This window comes from Dipodomys merriami, unplaced genomic scaffold, assembly GCF_024711535.1.
Source record: "Dipodomys merriami isolate MVZ:Mamm:240054 unplaced genomic scaffold, mDipMer1.0.p SCAF_943, whole genome shotgun sequence".
In the NCBI taxonomy this organism is placed as follows: Eukaryota; Metazoa; Chordata; class Mammalia; order Rodentia; family Heteromyidae; genus Dipodomys; species Dipodomys merriami.
In genome coordinates this window covers 91,244-111,066 of record NW_027206561.1, presented here as the reverse complement: position 1 = coordinate 111,066, position 19,823 = coordinate 91,244, and the positions used below count along the sequence as shown (strand labels likewise).

General features: G+C 43.6%; 1 protein-coding gene across 9 annotated transcripts; it reads left to right on the top strand.

Annotated features, from left to right (window-relative positions):
- Positions 1-4,337: 4,337 nt before the first annotated feature.
- On the top strand, positions 4,338-19,617 carry LOC138821861 (zinc finger protein 26). Of its 9 annotated transcripts, none has more exons than XM_070014329.1 (4): positions 4,338-4,548; positions 7,161-7,287; positions 7,834-7,929; positions 19,311-19,617. In XM_070014329.1, exons 1-4 carry the CDS (start codon positions 4,516-4,518, stop codon positions 19,430-19,432), a joined length of 378 nt encoding a protein of 125 aa, XP_069870430.1. In that variant the 5' UTR covers positions 4,338-4,515; the 3' UTR covers positions 19,433-19,617. The 9 variants fall into 9 exon arrangements, with proteins under 9 accessions (XP_069870430.1, XP_069870431.1, XP_069870432.1 ...); XM_070014330.1 differs by lacking the exon at positions 19,311-19,617 and adding an exon at positions 18,134-18,908; XM_070014331.1 differs by lacking the exon at positions 19,311-19,617 and adding an exon at positions 9,620-9,779 and having other exon boundaries at positions 4,341-4,548.
- The last annotated feature ends 206 nt before the right edge of the window (positions 19,618-19,823 follow it).

Here is a 19,823-nt window from a genome sequence, read left to right as displayed (position 1 = left end):
GGCTCAGTCGTAAAGTACTTGCCTTGCATGCATGAGGCCCTGGGTTTGATTCCTCAGCACCACATAAGCAGAAAAAGCTGGAAGTGGTGCTGTGGCTTAAGTGGTAGAGCACTAGCCTTGAGCTGAAGAGCTGAGGGGCAGTGCCCAGACCCAGAGTTCAGGAGCCATGACTGGCAAAAAAAAAAAAAAAAAAAAAAAAAATATATATATATATATATATATATATATATATATATATATATATATATAGTTGTTTGCTTAGGGGTAGAAAGTACCTAATGGTTCCTTCCTGCATGTGCAAGCCAAGCAGGAAGTTACAGAAGCATAATAGACAATGCTGAATGCTGTAAGTGGGCATTGAGTAAGGGCAGCATGACCTGTTTTCTATGATTGTTTATGATTATCTAGAATTGTTACTGTTAGAACCAGGTTAAATTAAACAAATAGAGTATTAATTAGACCAAGGAAAAATGAAATTTAACTAGGACAAACAAGTTCCAGGTAACCTGAGAAACAAAAGTACAGACCCTAGGAATGAACACACTGAGGCCTGGCATTTACTAAAATTTGCAAAGTGAGGAAGAGTAAGGCCAAACTTGAAGGGCAGGATCTCCCTGTACAGAAAATCTCCAGGAAAGTCATTAAAAGGAAAAATTCCAAAGATAAAGACTTGAAGAAAATTGTGTGTAGCAAATTGTTACAATTCCAGGAGGTTACTGGAATTTGGTAAATAGCAGTGAAACTCAGAAAGAGCCTGAAAACCTGAAAGGTGGTTTGATTTTGAGATGTGATAAGAAATTTGGATATTTATAAGATGATTTTTTTTGGTTGCTTTGTATGTCCCTCCTCCATGGTATAACCCCTGTTCTCACTGTATTTGAGGTTGGTATAATTTGTGGAGGAGAAGGGAAAAAACAAATTATTTTAAATAGGGATACAGGTGAACCCATTGCAACAATGAGATGTACAAGATGTTAGGTCAAAAAACAATGAGATGTACAAGATGTTAGGTCAAAAAACAAACTTTACAACTTTGGGGGGGGGGAAGGAGGGAGGGGGGATGGGAAGGGATAGGAATGGGAAACAAAGGAGGGGGCAATAATGCTTGATAAGAAATGTACTCATTACCTTGCCCATGTAATTGTAACCCCTCTGTATGGCATTTTCACAATTGAAAAAAAGAAATTTGGAATGTGGCTTTTGCTTCAAGGACAAGGGATTACTATTTGTAATTGCTATTTCACTCACTTGCTTCTTTGATGCGAAGATTTGGGATAAGGACTTTGCCTTGTGACGCATGGCCTTGGTTACTGGAATGACTGGAATTATAATCACTATTTTATAATCACTAACTGCTAGCTCTGCTTCTGTAATTGCTTCTTTGCCAATCCCAAAACTACCACTGGCAACCTGTGAGTGGTACCCCCTCTCCCCCATGGATCTTACCTTTAAATATCCTGAGCTATTTGACTTTATTGCTGTTCTTCATTGTTTTGGTATAGTGAGGGGCAGCCACTACAGCAATAAAGACTCCTTGCCTAATTGACCAAGTGTTGGAGTGTCTTGTTGGGAAATTGGGGTACTACAGTTACCTAGAAACATGATTGTCTCTATGATTGTTACCTAGGAACAGAAACAAAACAGTGGGTACATATATCTTTAAATGTCAGACTATAAGGAATGAGTCTCATGGGTGGAGGTACACTGTTTTCTTTTTCTTTTCTTTTTTTGGTCAGTTGTGGGGATTGAACTTTGGGCTTGAGCACTGTCCCTCAGCTCTTCAGGTCAAGGTGAACGCTCTACTGCTTAAGCCACAGCACCGCGTCAGTTTTCTACTGGTTTATTGGAGATAAGAGTCTCTCTGAGCCTGGCGCTGTTGAAAACCGGAAGTGGCGCTGTAGCTCAAGTGGTAGAGCCCTAGAAGAGCTGAGGGACAGCGCCCAGGCCAGAGTTCAAGCCCCACGACCGACAAAAAAAAAAAAAAAAAAAAAGTCATACACTGAAAAATGTGAACTAAGAAACTCAAAGGTGGTGATGGGAGGGAAGGAATGAGACTGAAATACAAATAATAATGTCCTTGGTCTGGGAAGGTGGCTCAGTGATAGAGGGCTTGCCTTGCAAGCCTGAGGCCCTGGGTTCAATTTCTCAGTATCACATAAGCAAAAAGAAAAAAGCAGGAAGGGACGCTGTGGCTCAAGTAGTAGAGTGCTAGCCTTGAGCTGAAGAGCTGAGGGACAGCGCTCAGGCCCAGAGTTCAGGCCCCACGACCAGACCCCCCTCCCCCCCCCAAAAAAAAATAATGTACTGCTAGGCACCGGTGGCTCACATTGGATCTGAGGATCCATTTCAAAGCTATTAGCAGGCTCTCTGTCTCAGGTACTCATCCCCTCCCAGTTGATCTGGCCAAGCCTAACTACAGCTGGCCTTCAGCCCTGGCCATTACTCTACTTCCTGGAGCTGGGTTTTACACCTAACCCCTTGACCATAAATTTGACTCTGAACTAAGGAGGGGCACCTTGTCAGCCTCAACTGGCAATAAACTGCTGTTCTTGTACATGACCGTGTCCACATGGTCCTCTGGGGTAGGTGCTTTCAAAAGCCAGCCAGGCAGGAAAGTTTTAAGAGAATGTTTTTTTGAACTCCAGGCATGGGCCCTGTCCCTCAGCTCTTCAGTTCAAGGTGAGAGCTCTACCGCTTGAGCCACAGTGGTTTATTGGAGATAAACCACTTTTCTGCCCAGACTGGCTTTGAACTAAGATCCTCAGATCTCAGTCTCCTAAGTAGCTAGAATTATAGGCATGAGCCACCAGTGCCCGACTCATGAGAATGTTATATCCAATTAACCACCAAAAAAGTCAGAAGTGGAACTGTGGTTGAAGACATCTGCTAGCCTTGAGCACAAAGCAGATCAAGGGCAGCACCCAGGTCCTGAGTTTAAGCCCCAGGACCAGAAAAACAAAAAGTCCTACTGGGTTTAACTTTTCAAACATTATTTTAAAAAATAGTAATAATCCCTCCATTTTACTACTGCTTTTCACTTATTTGGGAAACTGACATTATTTTGAAAAAAGTTTCATCCAAAAATTCTTACTAGTTGTGTCTATATTTGTCCATTTCCTTTAGTATTTGCTGAAAGTATCAATGAAAGGAGCTGTCACATCCATGCCAGGGGACTATGCAGAGGCAAGCAGGCACAGGAGAAAGATTATTACAAGTCTTCTTAGAGGAGCCGTATTTCTCCTGGAGAGAGACACATGGCAGCCTCACTATCTATGTAGTGGCAGGGTACGGGTGGAGAGAGGAAGGGGCCAGGTGTATGGTGGGAACTCCAGGGCAGGGAGGGGTCGGGTCTGGGTGGAGCTGAGGACCAAAGGTGAGGATAAAGCTTACATTGCCATCTTCCCTCCCCACCTTCAGAACTAGGGATGAACCCAGGACTTTGCACACGTAAGGTAAGTGTTCTATTTCCACGACTCCAGTATCATTGAAAAAAAAATTTTTTTTGTGGGTTGTGGAGTTTGAACAATGCGCTTGGGCGCTGTCCCTGAGCTCTTCAGATCAAGGTGAGCGCTGTACCGCATGAGCCACAGCGCCACTTCCGGTTTTCTAGTGGTTTATCGGAAGTAAGAGTCTCACGGACTTTTCTGCCTCGGCTGGCTTTGAACCGCCTCCTCAGATCTCAGCCTCCTGACCAGTAGGATTACAGGCGAGAGCCGCCGGCGCCCGGCCTCCGGTGGCTCACTCCGTTCATCCTAGCTACCCGGGAGCCTGAGTCAGGCCAAACAGGAAAGGCCATGGGACTCTTACCTCCAACAAACCACCACAAAAACTGGGAAGTGGTGCTGTGGCTCCAGTAGTAGAGCGCTAGCCTTGAGTGGAAAAGCTACGGAGAGCACCACGCCCTGAGTTCGAGCCCGAGGCCTGGCCCACGCGCGCTCCCGGACACAGGTTTTTGAAGGGAGTGGTGCTGGCCTTGCGCGGAAGGGCGCAAGCGCGGCGCCCAGGCCCACCCCGGCCCACGGCGCCCAGGCTTAGACTTCTCTGTTGGAATGCTGAGGTTTGATCTCGGCTCTTTCGCCTCCCAGGAAAACGCGCTACCACTCGAGCCACGCCCCAACAGCCGCTGTCGGCTCCCCGGCCCCACGAAAGGCCTCCAGTTTGTGCCTGGGGCCAGGGTTGCTGTGCAGGACTCTGCGTTCTGCGCCGGCGCGTGACGCACTTCCCGTTGCGCCGCCCTGGCGGAGGGCGCGCCGGATGAGGCATTTCCGGTGGCGTCGGACCACGGCGTCCTAGCCCGGCCAGTCACGTGACCCGCGGCAGTCCGCGCGCGGCGCCGGCCGGCCCCCGTCTCTCCGCTTCGGGGTCGGGCAGCCGCGCACCCCTCGCCCGCGCTGCTCTGCCCTGCCAGCCGCCGCCCGGACCCGGGCTGTCCGTGTGTGGGAAGAGTGAGGAGGCCACCGCGGCCCCGCGCGCGACGCGGCTCGGGACCGCCTCCTGGTCTCCTCAGTCGGTGCGATGGCCGCCAGCTCCCGGACAGCTGCGCGCTGGGTACGCAGGGGCTCTCCCTCGCCCTTCAATAGCTGCTCGCCGGCGCCGGCGGCCCACCCGGCCATCCTCGCTCCTCAGGAGGCTGAGACCTGAGGATCGCGGGTCAAAGCAAGCCCGGGCGGGAAAGTCCGCCAGACTCTTACCTGCGACCAACCATCCCAAAGCCGGAAGTGGAGCTGTGGTCCAAAGCGGTAGAGCGCTCATCTTGAGTGTAAGAGTTCAGGGACTGCCTTCGGGCCCTGAACGGAAGCCCCAGAACCAGCACAGAAGGGAGAAAAAGGAAAACATTAGCTGCCTCTCGACCCCGAGGGTGGCCAGGGCATCCCTTCGGCCACAGTGAGCATTGACGCGCCCCTCCCGGCCCCTGGATGTCTTAGGGCCTCCAGAGACCGACCTTCTGGATTATTTTTGTCCGACGTCTTCCGCAGTTGGACTTCGGTGCTAGGCGCAGGACCTCAGTTCTGAGAACCCTTGTTCAATAGGTGATTGTCTTCAGCAGTCGCTTGGGATCTCATTGGGGAAATAATTACCCCTTTCCTTTATGCAAAAGTCTATTGTCCTTTTGCGTACTGGATCCTGAGATCTGAGACTGGTACTGGCTGTACGAAGATACGCACGTGTTTCTTAATTTATAGGCATTATGATCTGGAGGGTAATCAAGCGAACAGTGGAGTTCACAGTTACAGGTGGAGGATAGGTAATGAGATAGAGACAAGAAGCAGTATTAGAAATCCTGGTAAAGATCTGTTATTGAGTATGCAGTGCCTCTGGAGGACCATTTGAATAGGAAATACACAGGTTAAAGACAAATATGCCCAAGGCCAGTGGCTCATGCCTGTAATCCTAGCTACTCAGCAGGCTGAGATCTGAGGATCATAGTTTAAAGCCAGCCCGTGCAGAAAAGTCTGAGACTCTGATCTCCAGTAAACCACTAGAAAAACCGGAAGTGGCGCTGTGGCTCTAGAGGTAGAGCGCCCTCTTTGAGCTGAAGAGCGCAGGGACACCGCCCAGAGTTCAAACCCCATGACCCACAAAAAATAAAAAATAAAAAAGACATATGCGCAAAGCTCAGAATATGACTAGAATCCTGAAATGGATAGAGTTGAGGACCCAGTGACAAAAGAAGGACATATCATGAAAGGCTGGATCCCAAGAGAGATGAGAGAACTTAGGGTAGACTCTAACCTAGATTTAGTAGTACATGTTTGTACCTTCTGGTAACGGTGTAACATGTTAACAGATTTGAATTGCCACTTTTCTCTGAAGAATTAGGATAGATCACTGCTTCTTTGATGGGCGCCAGATTAAATAATATGTTTGTGAATTATGGTCATACCATAATTCCCAGTGGATCCACTTTAACATATTAGCCAGGTGATCTGTGCTATAATGTTACTGCCTTTACTGCTCTTACCTAAACCATCTCACTTTATTAAGAACCATCTGCAGGGGAGGGTGGAACATGTGCATATACCCAATTATGCAGTTAATGTAAATCAGCTAAGTGGGAGAACATTAGGTGATACAATGTAGAGTTAGAGAGTGTTGATAAGCCTGATGGGGAGGCAGATATAGGTGAACTAGTTTTGTGGCTTAGTGAAACCTTCAAACAAAAATAGGATACATATGTAATATCTTCAATTACTCTAGATTACATAGGTATAAACTGTAATTACCTTGCATAGTTTCTGTGACTATAAGCTTCCATTACTATTTATCTGGTCTTTTTTGATTCCCTTTATTTTCTAATTTCCACTTTTTTCTTTGGTTTAGCTCAGTGATTTCAAACGTAATTTTCTATGCTTTAAGTGTATCTCCTCTAAACATTTAAAAAAAAAATTTTTTTTTTTTGGAGTCCAGTCACCGGGCCTGAACTCTGGGCCTGGGTGCTGTCCCTCAGCTCTTCAGCTCAAGGCTAGCACTCTACCACTTGAGCCACAGCACCACTTCTGGCTTTTTTTCTTTTTGCTTATGTGGTGCTGAGGAATCGAACCCAGGGCCTCATGCATGCAAGGCAAGGCATGCAAGGCAAGCTCTCTTACCACTGAGCCACCTTCCCAGCACCCTCTTTTTTTTTTTTTTTAATTTAAATTTTATTTTATTTTATTTGAGAACACACTGTACAGAGGGGTTACAATTACATTGGCAGGATAATGCATACATTTCTTACCAAGCATTGCAGCCTCCTCCTTTGTTTACCCTTCACCTCCCTTCCCAGCCTCCCCCCTCCCCCCCCCCACCTCTTTTTTTTTTTTTTTTCAATAAGTTTTTTTTTTTTTTTTTGTCGGCCGTGGGGCTTGAACTCTGGGCCTGGGCGCTGTCCCTCAGCTCTTCAGCTCAAGGCGAGCACTCTACCACTTGAGCTACAGCGCCACTTCCGGTTTTCTGGTGGTTTATTGGAGATAGGAGTCTCATGGTCTCTCCTGCCCGGGCTGGCTTTGAACCGCGATCCTCAGATCTCAGCCTCCTGAGTAGCTAGGATTACAGGCGTGAGCCACCGGCGCCCGGCTTTAATAAGTTTTTTGTATTGTGAAAATACTTTACAGAGGGGTTACAGTTATTTCTGGTTCTTCTGTCTTGTATCCAGTTGAACAGGGTATGCATTATTACAGGGACTATTGTCATTTACGGATATATCTATGGAGTTGTCCTTGGAGGAATGGCAGCTTCTGGACTCTGCACAGCGACACTTGTATAGGGAGGTCACCCTGGAAAACTACAGCAACTTGTTATCAGTGGGTAAGTCTAGCATCCCAATTTAACTCAAGTTGGGAGTCATAAATTGCCATCTCTTTTTCTTTTGTTGACTTACCCTAGGTCCACTGAAGTATTTAATGACTATTAACTTGAACTATAGTGGTACATGTTCTAGTTTCTATCTGGTCTTTGGCACCTAATGGTATACTTCAACAAAGTACCAATGAACAGGGTATTTGTGTGTATGTGTGTGTACGTGTTTGTACACGTGTGTACGTGTGCCAGAACTGAGCCTTGAACTCAGGGCCTTGCAGTCTTGCCTAACTTTTTCAGTTGAGCCATACACCTCTACTTTGCTGGTTAATTGAGATGAGAGTCTCACAGATTGTCTGCCCAGGCTGGCTTCAAACTGTAATCTTCAAATCTCAGTTTCCTGAATAGCTAGGAATCACCATGCATAGTTAGTAGTGTAACATTAGGCATATTCCAGTGGTGTCTGGTGCAGATCAGCAGTTCTGTTTATTTACTGAGCCCTTAGTTTTATCCCTAGCAGTTTGGTTCATATCCCTTGTGATTTTCCGCCAACAGGATATCATGGTACTAAACCTGATTTAATCTTCAAGTTGGAGCATGGAGAAGAGCCATGGATTATAAATACCAAAATGTCCACACAGAACTGTCCAGGTGAGTGAGTGTAAACCTGAGATGTGGGACATGTGGAGGGTGACTGGTTTTTCTTGAGAGCTTGGCATAGGAATTGTGTTGTAAATAGAAATCCCTGAAAGTTTTTAAATTGATCTGGCTGACTCCATATAAGATAATGAACACCTCAGGTCAGGAGGTTGCTGCCATTTGTCATGTTGGGTTCTCCTTCATACCAACTGACATACTTTTTATTTATTTTTTTCTTGTCAGTACTGGGGCTTGAAGTCAGGACACTGTCCTTGTGCTTTTATGTTCAAGGTAAATGCTCTTCCATTTGAGCCACATTTTGATTTCTGGCTTTTTTGGTGATTAATTAGAGAGAACAGTCCCATGGACTTTCCTGCCTGAGAGACTTCCAACTGTGATTCTCAGATCTCAGCCTCTTTAGTAGTTAGGTTTGTAGGCATGAACTAATAGTAATAGTAAAAAAGTAAAAGACCCTATTTAAAAAGTAACAGTGATAGGCTGGGAAGGTGGCTCAGTGGTAGAGCGCTTGCCTTGCATGCCTGAGGCCCTGGGTTTGATTCCTCAGCACCACATAAGCAGAAAAAACCAGAAGTGGCACTGTGGCTCACGTGGTAGAGCGCTTGCCTTGAGCTGAAGAGCTGAGGGACAACGCCCAGGCCCAGAGTTCAGGCCCCATGACGGACAAAAAAAAAAAAAAGTAATAAGTGAGGGCTGGGAATGTGGCTTAGTGGTAGTGTGCTTGCCTAGCATGCATGAAGCCCTATGTTCCATTCCTTAGTACCAAATAAACAGAAAAAGCCTGAATTAGTGATATGGCTCACATGGTAGAGTGCTATCCTTGAGCAAAAGAAGCTCAGAGACAGTGCCCAGGCCCTGAGCTCAATCCCTAGGACAGGCAAAACAAACAAACAAAAAAAACCTAGATGAGTTTTTGTGTGCATATTTGTTTTGTAGAAGGCTGGGATGATTGGTTCCAGAAAAATCAAGATGAGCTTGAACGTATTGAGAGAAGCTATGCTTGTAATATGATTGGAAAACTTCATCTGAGCAAATCCCATGTTTCTTCAAGGCAAAGACTCCCTAAGTCTAACATACAAGGGGAATGTTTGACACAAACCTTGGGTTCAAGCAGAAACTTAAGAAAGAATCCTAATAAGTGTCATAGTAATGAAGAGTCATATTTTCTTAAGCATCAAAGTGCTTATAGCATAGAGAAGAGCTGTGTGTGTAAAGAATGTGGGAAAGCTTTTCGTTGTAAATCACAGCTCATTGTACATCTCAGAATTCATACAGGGGAAAAACCTTACGAATGCAGTAAATGTGAAAGAGCCTTCAGTGCCAAGTCAAATCTTAATGCTCATCAGAGAGTTCACACAGGAGAAAAACCCTACTCATGTAGTGAATGTGGGAAAGTCTTCTCTTTCAGGTCACAACTCATAGTACACCAGGAAATTCACACAGGAGGGAAACCGTATGGTTGCAATGAATGTGGGAAAGCATACAGTTGGAAATCTCAGCTTATTTTACATCAAAGAAGTCATACAGGAGTCAAACCTTATGAGTGCAGCGAATGTGGGAAAGCCTTTAGTTTAAAGTCTCCCTTTGTTGTACACCAGAGAACTCACACAGGAATGAAACCTCATAAGTGCAATGAATGTGGGAAAGCCTTTAGAAGTAAGTCCTACCTCCTTGTTCACATCAGAATGCACACAGGAGAGAAACCCTATCAGTGTACGGATTGTGGGAAAGCCTTCAATATGAAGACACAACTAATTGTGCACCAAGGAGCTCATACTGGAAACAACCCTTATCAGTGCAGTGACTGTGGCAAGGCCTTTGGGAGAAAGGAGCAGCTCACTGCTCACTTGCGAGCCCATGCTGGGGAGAAGCCTTATGGGTGCAGTGAGTGCGGGAAGGCTTTTAGTAGCAAGTCGTACCTTGTCATACACAGGAGAACACACACAGGAGAGAGGCCCTACGAGTGTAACTTATGTGAGAGAGCCTTCTGTGGGAAATCACAGCTAATTATACACCAGAGAACTCACTCCACAGAGAAGCCCTATGAATGCAGTGTGTGTGAAAAGGCCTATCCTAGGAAGGCATCCCTTCAGATACACCAGAAAACTCACTCAGGAGAGAAACCTTTTAAGTGCAGTGAGTGTGGGAAAGCCTTTACTCAGAAGTCCTCTCTCAGTGAACATCAGAGAGTTCACACGGGAGAGAAGCCATGGAAGTGCTCTCAATGTGGAAAATCCTTCTGTTGGAACTCAGGACTTCGTATACATCGGAAAACACATAGAGAAATTCAAGTACTGAAATCAAAGACTCTTTCACAGGAGCTGATGCTATAGAGACTCAGAAACTATTATTCAGATGGAATTAAAAGCAGTGGGTCCTATCACGTAAGTTGTATAGGAGAGACCAGTCATACTTGAGTAAGTTGAAAAAACTGTAATCAAAATATTTGTAGGGCTGTCCTTGGAAGGAGGCTTACTGGTAGAACGCTTGCCTTGCATGCATGAGGCCCTGGGTTTGAGTCCTCAGAACCACATAAGCAGAAAAAGCTGGAAGTGGTACTGTGGCTCAATGGTAGAGCACTAGCCTTGAGCTGAAGAGCTGAGGGACAGCGCCGAGGCCCAGAGTTCAAGCCCAACAACCAACAAAAACAAAAACTGTAGACAAGAGAATGCTTGAACAGTGGGGAACAGTAATAACAAGTATTGTAGTGTCATTATGAAGATGTGGGCTATTCACACTGAGACTTTGTAAGTTTAATAAAATTTAGGAAGCATTTTCCCATAGGAAGCATGTTACGTATGTGAAACTATGGTTTTATAAAATAAGATAAAGATAACTTCAGTTATAAACATGGGGGAGTATGAAGTTTTGTTTTTTCTCAATATGTAAATAAGTAGAAACTTATACCAAAAGCCAGGATATATCTCATGTATCCTAGTTAACTGGATTATACATTTTGGTATTTTTTAATTGTGTGTGTGTGTGTGTGTGTGTGTGTGTGTGTGTGTGTTTGTGTACATACTTGATAGTTTGTGACATACCATCCCCTGATAGTCTCTATATTAAATGCTAAATAACATCACTATCTCCATGTTTTAGCATGTTTGGAATTGGAAGGATACAGTTATCTAAATATTCTGCATGAGCAGGTCTGGCAGTTATAACTGCTTATAAAAGGAGTCACCATAATGAGCACTTACCTTGTATTAGTAGCTTAGTATCTGTTCTCCATTGGTAATAATGAGTTGTTTTTTTGTTGTTGGTTGTGGGACTTGAACTTGGGGCTTGGGGGGCACTGTCCCTGAGCTCTTTTTGCTCAAGGCTAGCACTCTACCACTTTGGGCCACAGCTTTACTTCCAGTTTTCTGGTGGTTTACTAGAGATAAAAGTCTCATGGACTGGGCAGGGAAGGTGGCTCAGTGGTAGAGAGCTTGCCTTGCATGCATGAGGCCCTGGGTTCGATTCCTCAGCACCACATAAGCAGAAAAAAAAAGCCGGAAGTTGCGCTGTGGCTCAAATGGTAGAGTGCTAGCCTTGAGCTGAAGAGCTGAGGGATAGCGCCCAGGCCCAGAGTTCAGGCCCATTACCAGACCCCCCCCCAAAAAAAAAAAAAAAAAAAAAAAGTCTTACAGACTTTCCTGCCTAGGCTGGCTTTGAACCATAATGCTCAGATCTTAGCCTCCTGAGTCACTAGGATTACAGTTGCAAACCACTGGTGCTTGGCTCTGATACTTTTTTTTTTTTGTCAGACATGGGGCTTGAACTCTGGGCATGAACACTGTCCCTCAGCTCTTCAGCTCAAGGCTAGCGTTCTACCACTTGAGCTATGGCGCCACTTCTGGTTTTCTGGTGTTTTATTGGAGATAAAAGAGTCTCACACGCTGGGAAGATGGCTCAGTGGTAGAGCACTTCATTGCATGCCTGAAGCCCTGGGTTCGATTCCTAGCACCACATAAGCAAAAAAAAAAGAAAAAAAAAAAGAGTCTCACGGTCTTTCCTGCCTGGGCTGGCTTTGAACCGTGATAGTCAGATCTCAGCCTCCTCAGTAGCTAAGATTACAGGCATGAGCCTCCAGCGCCCAGCTTTCTGATACTTTCTTATTCAGACTCTTCACATTTCTTTCAATTAATACATTGTGTGGAGTCTTGATATTTATCTCCAGACTTTTTTCAATCATGCTTAACACCATAATCTACTACATTGCTCAAACCCCAAACCTAAGGATAATTGCTTTTCCTTTTTTGTACTTTATTCATCAAATCTTTGTTCATTCTAACTTTAGGATATGATTTTTGACTAAAAATGAGTTATGAGTTTCCTGCAAATGTATTTCTTCAATTGAACTTTAAAACTTCAGATATTTTTACATTACTCCTAAGCTTTATTTTTTTTGTGTGTGTGTGGGGGTCCAGTCGTGGGGCCTGAACTCTGGGCCTGGGCGCTATTCCTCAGCTCTTGTAAGCCACGGCGCCACTTCTGGCTTTTTTCTTTTTGCCTATGTGGTGCTGAGGAATCGAACCCAGGGCCTCATGCATGCAAGGCAAGTGCTCTACCACTGAACCACCTTTCCAGCCCCAACTCATCTTTATACTGCAGAATATTTTTATAACTAGCAGAATAAAGAAAATGTAGTTTCTTTTTGAAATTGAAAATAGTCCTTTTGAAGAGCACGTCTAGTAAGTAGCTAACATATTAGTAGTTACATTGTGAGGGTGTCAGAAATAGAACAATATAAAACTGACTATTCAACTGAATGGTTTAAAATTCTAAAATTTAAATTTTAAAATTTTGTGCCAAGACAGTTTAGATGAAAGGGTGTACTTTGAAAACATGTTATATGAAGTGACTTTCCTTGTAACAATGTCAGAAAATCAAAGTAGTGGCATGAGCCACTTACTTCTAGCTAATCTGTTCATGAACCACTCACTTCTAGCTAATCTGTTTTATTTTTTCTTCATTGTACTTAACTCCTGTATAGGCTTTGTTATTTACTTTCTTTTTTTTTTTTTTTTTGCTTTTTAACTTTTCCACTGATTTGAAAGTTTTTTCTTCTCATGTTTCTCCAGTGCCTCATTCTTTTTTTTTTTTTTTTTTTTTTTTGTCGGTCGTGGGCTTCAACTCTGGGCCTGGGCACTGTCCCTCAGCTCTTCAGCTCAATGCTAGCACTCTACCACTTGAGCCACAGCGCCACTTCCGGCTTTTTCTGCTTCTGTGTTGTTGAGGAATCAAACCCAGGGCTTCATGCATGCAAGGCAAGCACTCTACCACTGAGCTACCTTCCCAGCCCCATCCAGTATCTCATTTTTTTTTGGGGGGGGGTCCGGTCGTGGGGCCTGAACTCTGGGCCTGGGCGCTGTCCCTCAGCTCTTCAGCTCAAGGCTAGCACTCTACCACTTGAGCCACAGCGCCACTTCCGGCTTTTTTCTTTTTGCTTATGTGGTGCTGAGGAATTGAACCCAGGGCCTCAAGCATGCAAGGCAAGCGCTCTACCACTGAGCCACCTTCCCAGCCCCTCCATTACCTCATTCTGTTCAGAGCACAGCATATATATGTTGTGTACTGAGTACCTTTTTTTTCCTGCTTATTACACTTTATGAATTGCTCACATTCTTCCATGATAAGCTTCGTGAGAACTACCAAAGATGACTTATCTAACTCAATTTCCTGTCATTTTCAGTATTTCTTGTGTTTTTCAATACCTAAAGCATAGGCATTCATTTGAGATTTATTATTGCATACTTGGAAGGCAAACCTTAAAAACAGCTCTGGGCTACGAATGTGGCTTACTTGTATAATGCTTGTCTAGCATGCATAAAGCCCTGGGTTTGATTCCTTAATACCAATAAACAGAAAAGGCTGGAAGTGGTGCTGTGGCTCAAGTGGTAGAGTGCCATCCTTGAGCAAAAGAAGTTTAGGGACAGTGCATAGGCACCGAGTTCAAACCCCAGGACTGGCTAATAACAAAACAACAACAACAAACAAACCATACCCACAATCAGCTCCTCCATTTCTGGTCTTTTATTCATTCAGATAAGCACCACCATAAAGGTTTTGTTTCCTTTATAGAAACTTGGCAATAGCCGGGCGCCAGTAGCTCACGCCTGTAAGCCTAGCTACTTAGGAGGCTGAGATCTGAGGATATTGGTTCAAAGCTAGCCCAGGCAGGAAAGTCGGTGAGACCCTTATCTCCAATAAACCACTAGAAAACTGGAAGTGGCTGGGCTGGGAAGGTGGCTCAGTGGTAGAGCGCTTGCCTTGCGTGCTTGAGGCCCTGGGTTCGATTCCTCAGCACCACATAAGCAGAAAAAAAAAAGCCAGAAGTGGTGCTGTGGCTCAAGTGGTAGAGTGCTAGCCTTGAGCTGAAGAGCTGAGGGACAGTGCCCAGGCCCAGAGTTCAGGCCCCACGACCGGACCCCCCCCCATAAAAAAGTATGAAAGGTCATGGAAGAGAAGTGTTTGGAGATAATGCAAATCCAAGCATGAACTTTGTTTCTCTAAGTAAATCAAAGAATGAAAGTGACCTACATACATGCATTTATTTTAAAACATCATTTATATTTGCTTGTCCCCCAAGGAAATTATGGAAGAATTGAATCAGATGAATTTAATATACTTGATAAATTATTTTTCAGCACCAAGAGGGAGGAAACTGATACTTCGCTAAATTACGACTAGTATGAGATATATATATATATATATATATATATATATATATATATATATATATATATATATATATTAGAGAGAGAGAGAAGTATAAAAAGTCACAGATAATTATCACAGAAATTGTTTAGGGGAGACACTCTATGAGTGAAGGAATATAGAAAATGCTTCAGTAGAGCTGAGAAGGTGGCTTAGTGGTAGAGCGCTTGCCTTGCATGCCTGAGGCCCTGGGTTCGATTCCTCAGCACCACATAAGGAAAAAGAAAGAAGCCAGAAGTGGCGCTGTGGCTCAAGTGGTAGAGCGCTAGCCTTGAGCTGAAGAGCTGAGGGACAGTGCTCAGGCCCAGAGTTCAGGCCCCACGACCAGACCAAAAAAAAGAAAAAAGCCAGAAGTGGCGCTGTGGCCCAAGTGGTAGAGCGCTTACCTTCAGCTGAAGAGCTGAGGGACAGTGCCCAGGCCCAGAGTTCAGGCCCCACGACTGGACACCCCCCCCCCCAAAAAAAAAGAAAATGCTTCAGTAATCAGTTAACTCGCTGGGCGCTGGTGGCTCATGCCTGAATCCTAGCTACTCTGGAGGCTGAGATCTGAGGATCATGGTTCAAAGACAGCCTGGGCAAGAAAGTCCATGAGACTCATCTCCAATTAACCAGCAGAAAACTGGAAGTGGTGGTGTGGCTCAAGTGGTAGAGCGCTTGCCTTGAGCTGAAGAGCTGAGGGACAGCGCCCAGGCCCAAGACCTATGACTGACCAAAAAAAAAAAACAAAAACAAAATCCAAACTCTCCTTAAACATCAGAGCAGACATAGAAGAAGCTTATGGTTGTAAATGTTGCAGAACTTTTTCCCCAGAGTCAGAATTTATCACACATCACAGAACTCATATAGGAGAGAAACCTTATGACTGTAGCCAAAATCACAGCTCACATTCTCATCAGAGTACTTATACCAGAGAGAAACCATATGAATGTGGTAAGTGTGGGAAAGCTTTCAGAAATCACATTGTAAAGCTCATTGGAGGACACATAGAAGAAAGGTCCTGTGGATGCAGTGAATGTGGGAGGGCCTTCAGTGAAAAGTCAAATCTCATAAACCACCAGAGAATTCCCATAGGCAAGAGACCTTTCAACTGCAGGGAATGTGATACAGCCTTCAGCAGGAAATCAAAACATTTTTACACATCACAGGGCCCACACAGGAACAAAATCCTACAGACCTAATGACTGTAGAAAATCCTTTTTTGAGAAATCAGAACTCATTAGACATCAGACAGGCAGTCAGTGTAAAGCAATTATAGAGAGGGCAAGTCTCCATCATCAGAGAATACATACAGGAGAGAAACCTCATAGATGCATACAGTGTGGGAAAGCACTCTATCAGAAGCCACACCTCATATCACATTAGATGATACACATAGGAGAGAAACCCTTTTTAAACAGCCAATGTGGAAAAGCCTTCTGCAGAAAATTCCAGCCTGTTAGACATCAGAGATCTCATAACAGGAGAAAAACCCTATGAATGTGGTGAATGTGGGAAAACCTTCAGTGAAAAATTGTCTTACTAATCATCAGAAAATTCATACAGGAGAAAAACCCTGTGTGTGTAGTGAATGTGGGAAAGCCTGTTCTCAGAAGTCACACCTCCTGTCACCAGAGGCCACACACTGGAGAGAAACCCTATGAGTGCAATGAATGTGGAAAAAATTTGGTGAGAAGTCGAGTCTTGCAACTCATCAGAGAACTCGTACAAGAGAAAAAATGCTATGAATGTAGGGAATATGAAAAAGCCTCTCAATGCCTTGAGCTGAAGAGCTGAGGGACAGTGCCCAAGCCCAGAGTTCAAGCCCCACGGCCGACCAAAAAAAAAACAAAAAAAAAAAAAAGAAAAAGCCTCTCAGAAGTCACAGCTAAATACTCACTGGGTAATTCATACAGAAGAGAAACCCTATAAATGCGACCTTTGCACAAAAGCATTCTTTGAGAAGGCAAAGCTAATTAGACATTGGGGAACTCACAGAGAAGAAAAACCTTGTGAATGCAATCAATGTAGAAAAGCCTTCAGTGAAGTCAAACCTTATACCATTCCATACAGGGGAGAAGCCCTGTAGATGTAGTGAGTGAGGAAAGCTTTTACTCAGGTGTCAGCTTGTTAACCACTAGCAAATTCATACAGGAGATAAGCCTTATCATTGCAGTGAATATGCAAAAGCTTTCAGGAATCACAACTCATTAATCATCAGAGAACTCATTTGGGAAATAAATCTTAGAAATGTAATATGAGTCTTAACAGATTACACTTCATTGTACTTCAGAAACTACAGATATAGTAAATTACAGCTAAGTTGTTTGAGTTGTTTGAGAGTATTAAGGTAGAAATTATAATTGATGTTTAATAGGGAGAACTTTCAGGAGAAAGGCCAGTATACATATTTATATATCAACACTGATGGAATAGAATGGACCTGTGAGTGCATTGGATCTCATGGAAAGTCAAGCCTTAGTAGAATATTATGGTATGAAGGGAGTAATACTGTGAATATAGAAGTCAGACCTCAGCTCTAGGAATATTTCCACTGAAGTCATAGAAAACGAATGGATTACATCCACCAAGACAGTACTTTTATCAAGTAATGACAGGTCACTCTACATAATAGAATGCATTTAGAAATCAAATTCTGTGAAAATACTAAATTGTAGGACAATCTTCAGCAAGTAGTTCAACTATGTTTAATTTTTTGGAATTCATGTTAACAGATACTAGTAGTCCTCAGTTCTCAACTGAGATTGACAGGCATTCATGCTGAAGTATGAAGATTTTAAAATGTGTTTATAAATTGAATCATTGAAATATTGGAGTAGGAAAATTTACAGTAGTATTTACGCTTTATTTTCTACTGTCATGTATATGTTTTATATCTTGGAATTACATATAATGTTAATGGCATCAAATGTATATCCTAGTGCCTCTGATGTATGTCAAAACACTATATACTATTGTTTTTCTATTTTAATACCATGAAAATTGAAATGGCTCATTGCTGAACAGGTAGATTAAGCAATAATAATTACAATTTTTTCTTATCATTTATTGGCATATACAGGGATTGCTTATTATTGACCTCTCATCACCAACAGAAATTATTTTATTAGTTTCTTGCATTCTTAAGAGTTTGTAAAACATTTTATTGAGTCTTGTTAATCAGTACATGAAGGTAAGAGCAACAGAATGCAACAGAAATATTTGATAGTGAATTAGTAAAAGAAATTTGCTGGGTGCCGGTGGCTCACACCTGTAATCCTAGCTACTCAGGAGGCTGAGATCTGAGGATTGCGGTTCAAAGCCAAGCCAGGCAGGAAAGTCTGTGAGACTCTTATCTCCAACAAACCATTCATAAACTGGAAGTGGCTCAAGCAGTAGAGCGCTCGCCTTGAGCTGAAGAGCTGAGGGATAGTGCTCAAGCCCAGAGTTGTGAACTGTAGTCCATATTACTCCAGAAAAATGGAAGAATGTGCCATGAAAACCTTTTCTCATTTGCCAGGCATGAAGGCACATACTTGTAAGACCATCAACAAGGAGGCTGAGGCAGGAGCAGCTCATGTTCAAGGCTTTTTCTCAAAACAAGACAAATCAGATCTCATTTAGTGATATGCCTCCAAACATAATATATACACATCTTAATACACTTGTATTAAGATGTGTATATAAGATGTGTACCACTTGTATTCTGATTAAATGCAGATACTTTGCTGCTACCATGTTTTCGATGTTTGATAAAATGTCTTGTAAAAAGTGTCTTTGGTGGGAATGTGGCTTACAGTGGTTGCTTAGCATGCATGCAGCCCTGGGTTTGATTCCTAAGTACCACATAAACAGAAAAAAGCTCCAAGTGTCACTGTGGCTCAAGCGGTAGAGAGTGCTAGCCTTGAACACAAGAGGCTCAGGAACAGTGCCAAGGCCGAGTTCAAGCTTCAGGATTGGCCAAAAAAAAAAAAAAGAAAAGAAAAAGTGGAGCTGGCAAGGTGGCTCAGTGATTTAATGCTTGCCTTGCATGCATGAGGCCCTGGGTTTGATTCCTCAGCACAACATAAGCAGAAAAAAGCCAGAAGTGGTGCTTTGGCTCAAGTGGTGGTAGAGTACTAGCTGAGGGACAGCACCTAGGCCCAGAGTTCAAGCTCCATGAATGAAAAAAAAAGTTTTGTGGTGAGAAAATATTCTTGAAACATCAAGGAAATCTGTTTTGCCCTCCTGAACCTCTCTGTGTTAAGTGGACAAGTATCAGCAAACAAGAATTTAGTTATTTCATCATTACAATGTTCTGCCTTTCACAATTTTCATTATTGTCTTGTAAACTTAACTTTATGTGAAGTATGCTTTTGTGTAGAAATGACTAAGTTATCTCTTAACCAAGTAATACTGCCGAACAGATACTCTAATTTTTTTTTTTTTTTTTTTTTTTTTTTGTCGGTCGTGGGGCTTGAACTCTGGGCCTGGGCACTGTCCCTCAGCTCTTCAGCTCAAGGCGAGTGCTCTACCACTTGAGCTACTGCCCCACTTCTGGTTTTCTGGTGGTTTATTGGAGATAGGAGTCTCAGGGTCTCTCCTGCCCGGGCTGGCTTTGAACCGCGATCCTCATATCTCAGCCTCCTGAGTAGCTAGGATTACAGCAGTTAGCCACCGGTGCCCATCAAAGATCTTATTTTGGTTCATGGTTTCAGAGGTATCAGTTCATCAGAGGTATCATGATGTTCACCATGGGGAAGACATGGCAGAGCCTAGCAGTTTCATCATGGTGGCTGGAAGGAAGGAGCCACATCAGAAAGCATCTAGGGTGAGATAGAATCCAAGGATTTGCCCTAATAGTCTACTTCCAACCTAGCAAAAAATTCCACTACCTCCCACTGGTCTATTCAGATTTTGGATGGATTAAATGGATTTAAACATTTATCAGAAAACTCATGCTCATCTTTGGAAATGCTATCCTAGGTACCCTAATTATAATTTCCTTTTTTTTTTTTTTTTGGTTTGTTTGTTTTTTTTTTGGTTGGTCATAGGGCTTGAACTCTGTACCTGGGCCCTGTCCCTGCGCTCTTAATCTCAAGGCGAGCACTCTACCACTTGAGCCACAGTGCCACTTCCAGTTTTCTGGTGGTTAATTGAAGAGTCTTATGGACCTTCCTTGCATGGGCTGGCTTTGAACTGTGATTCTCAGATCTTAGCCTTTTGAGTAG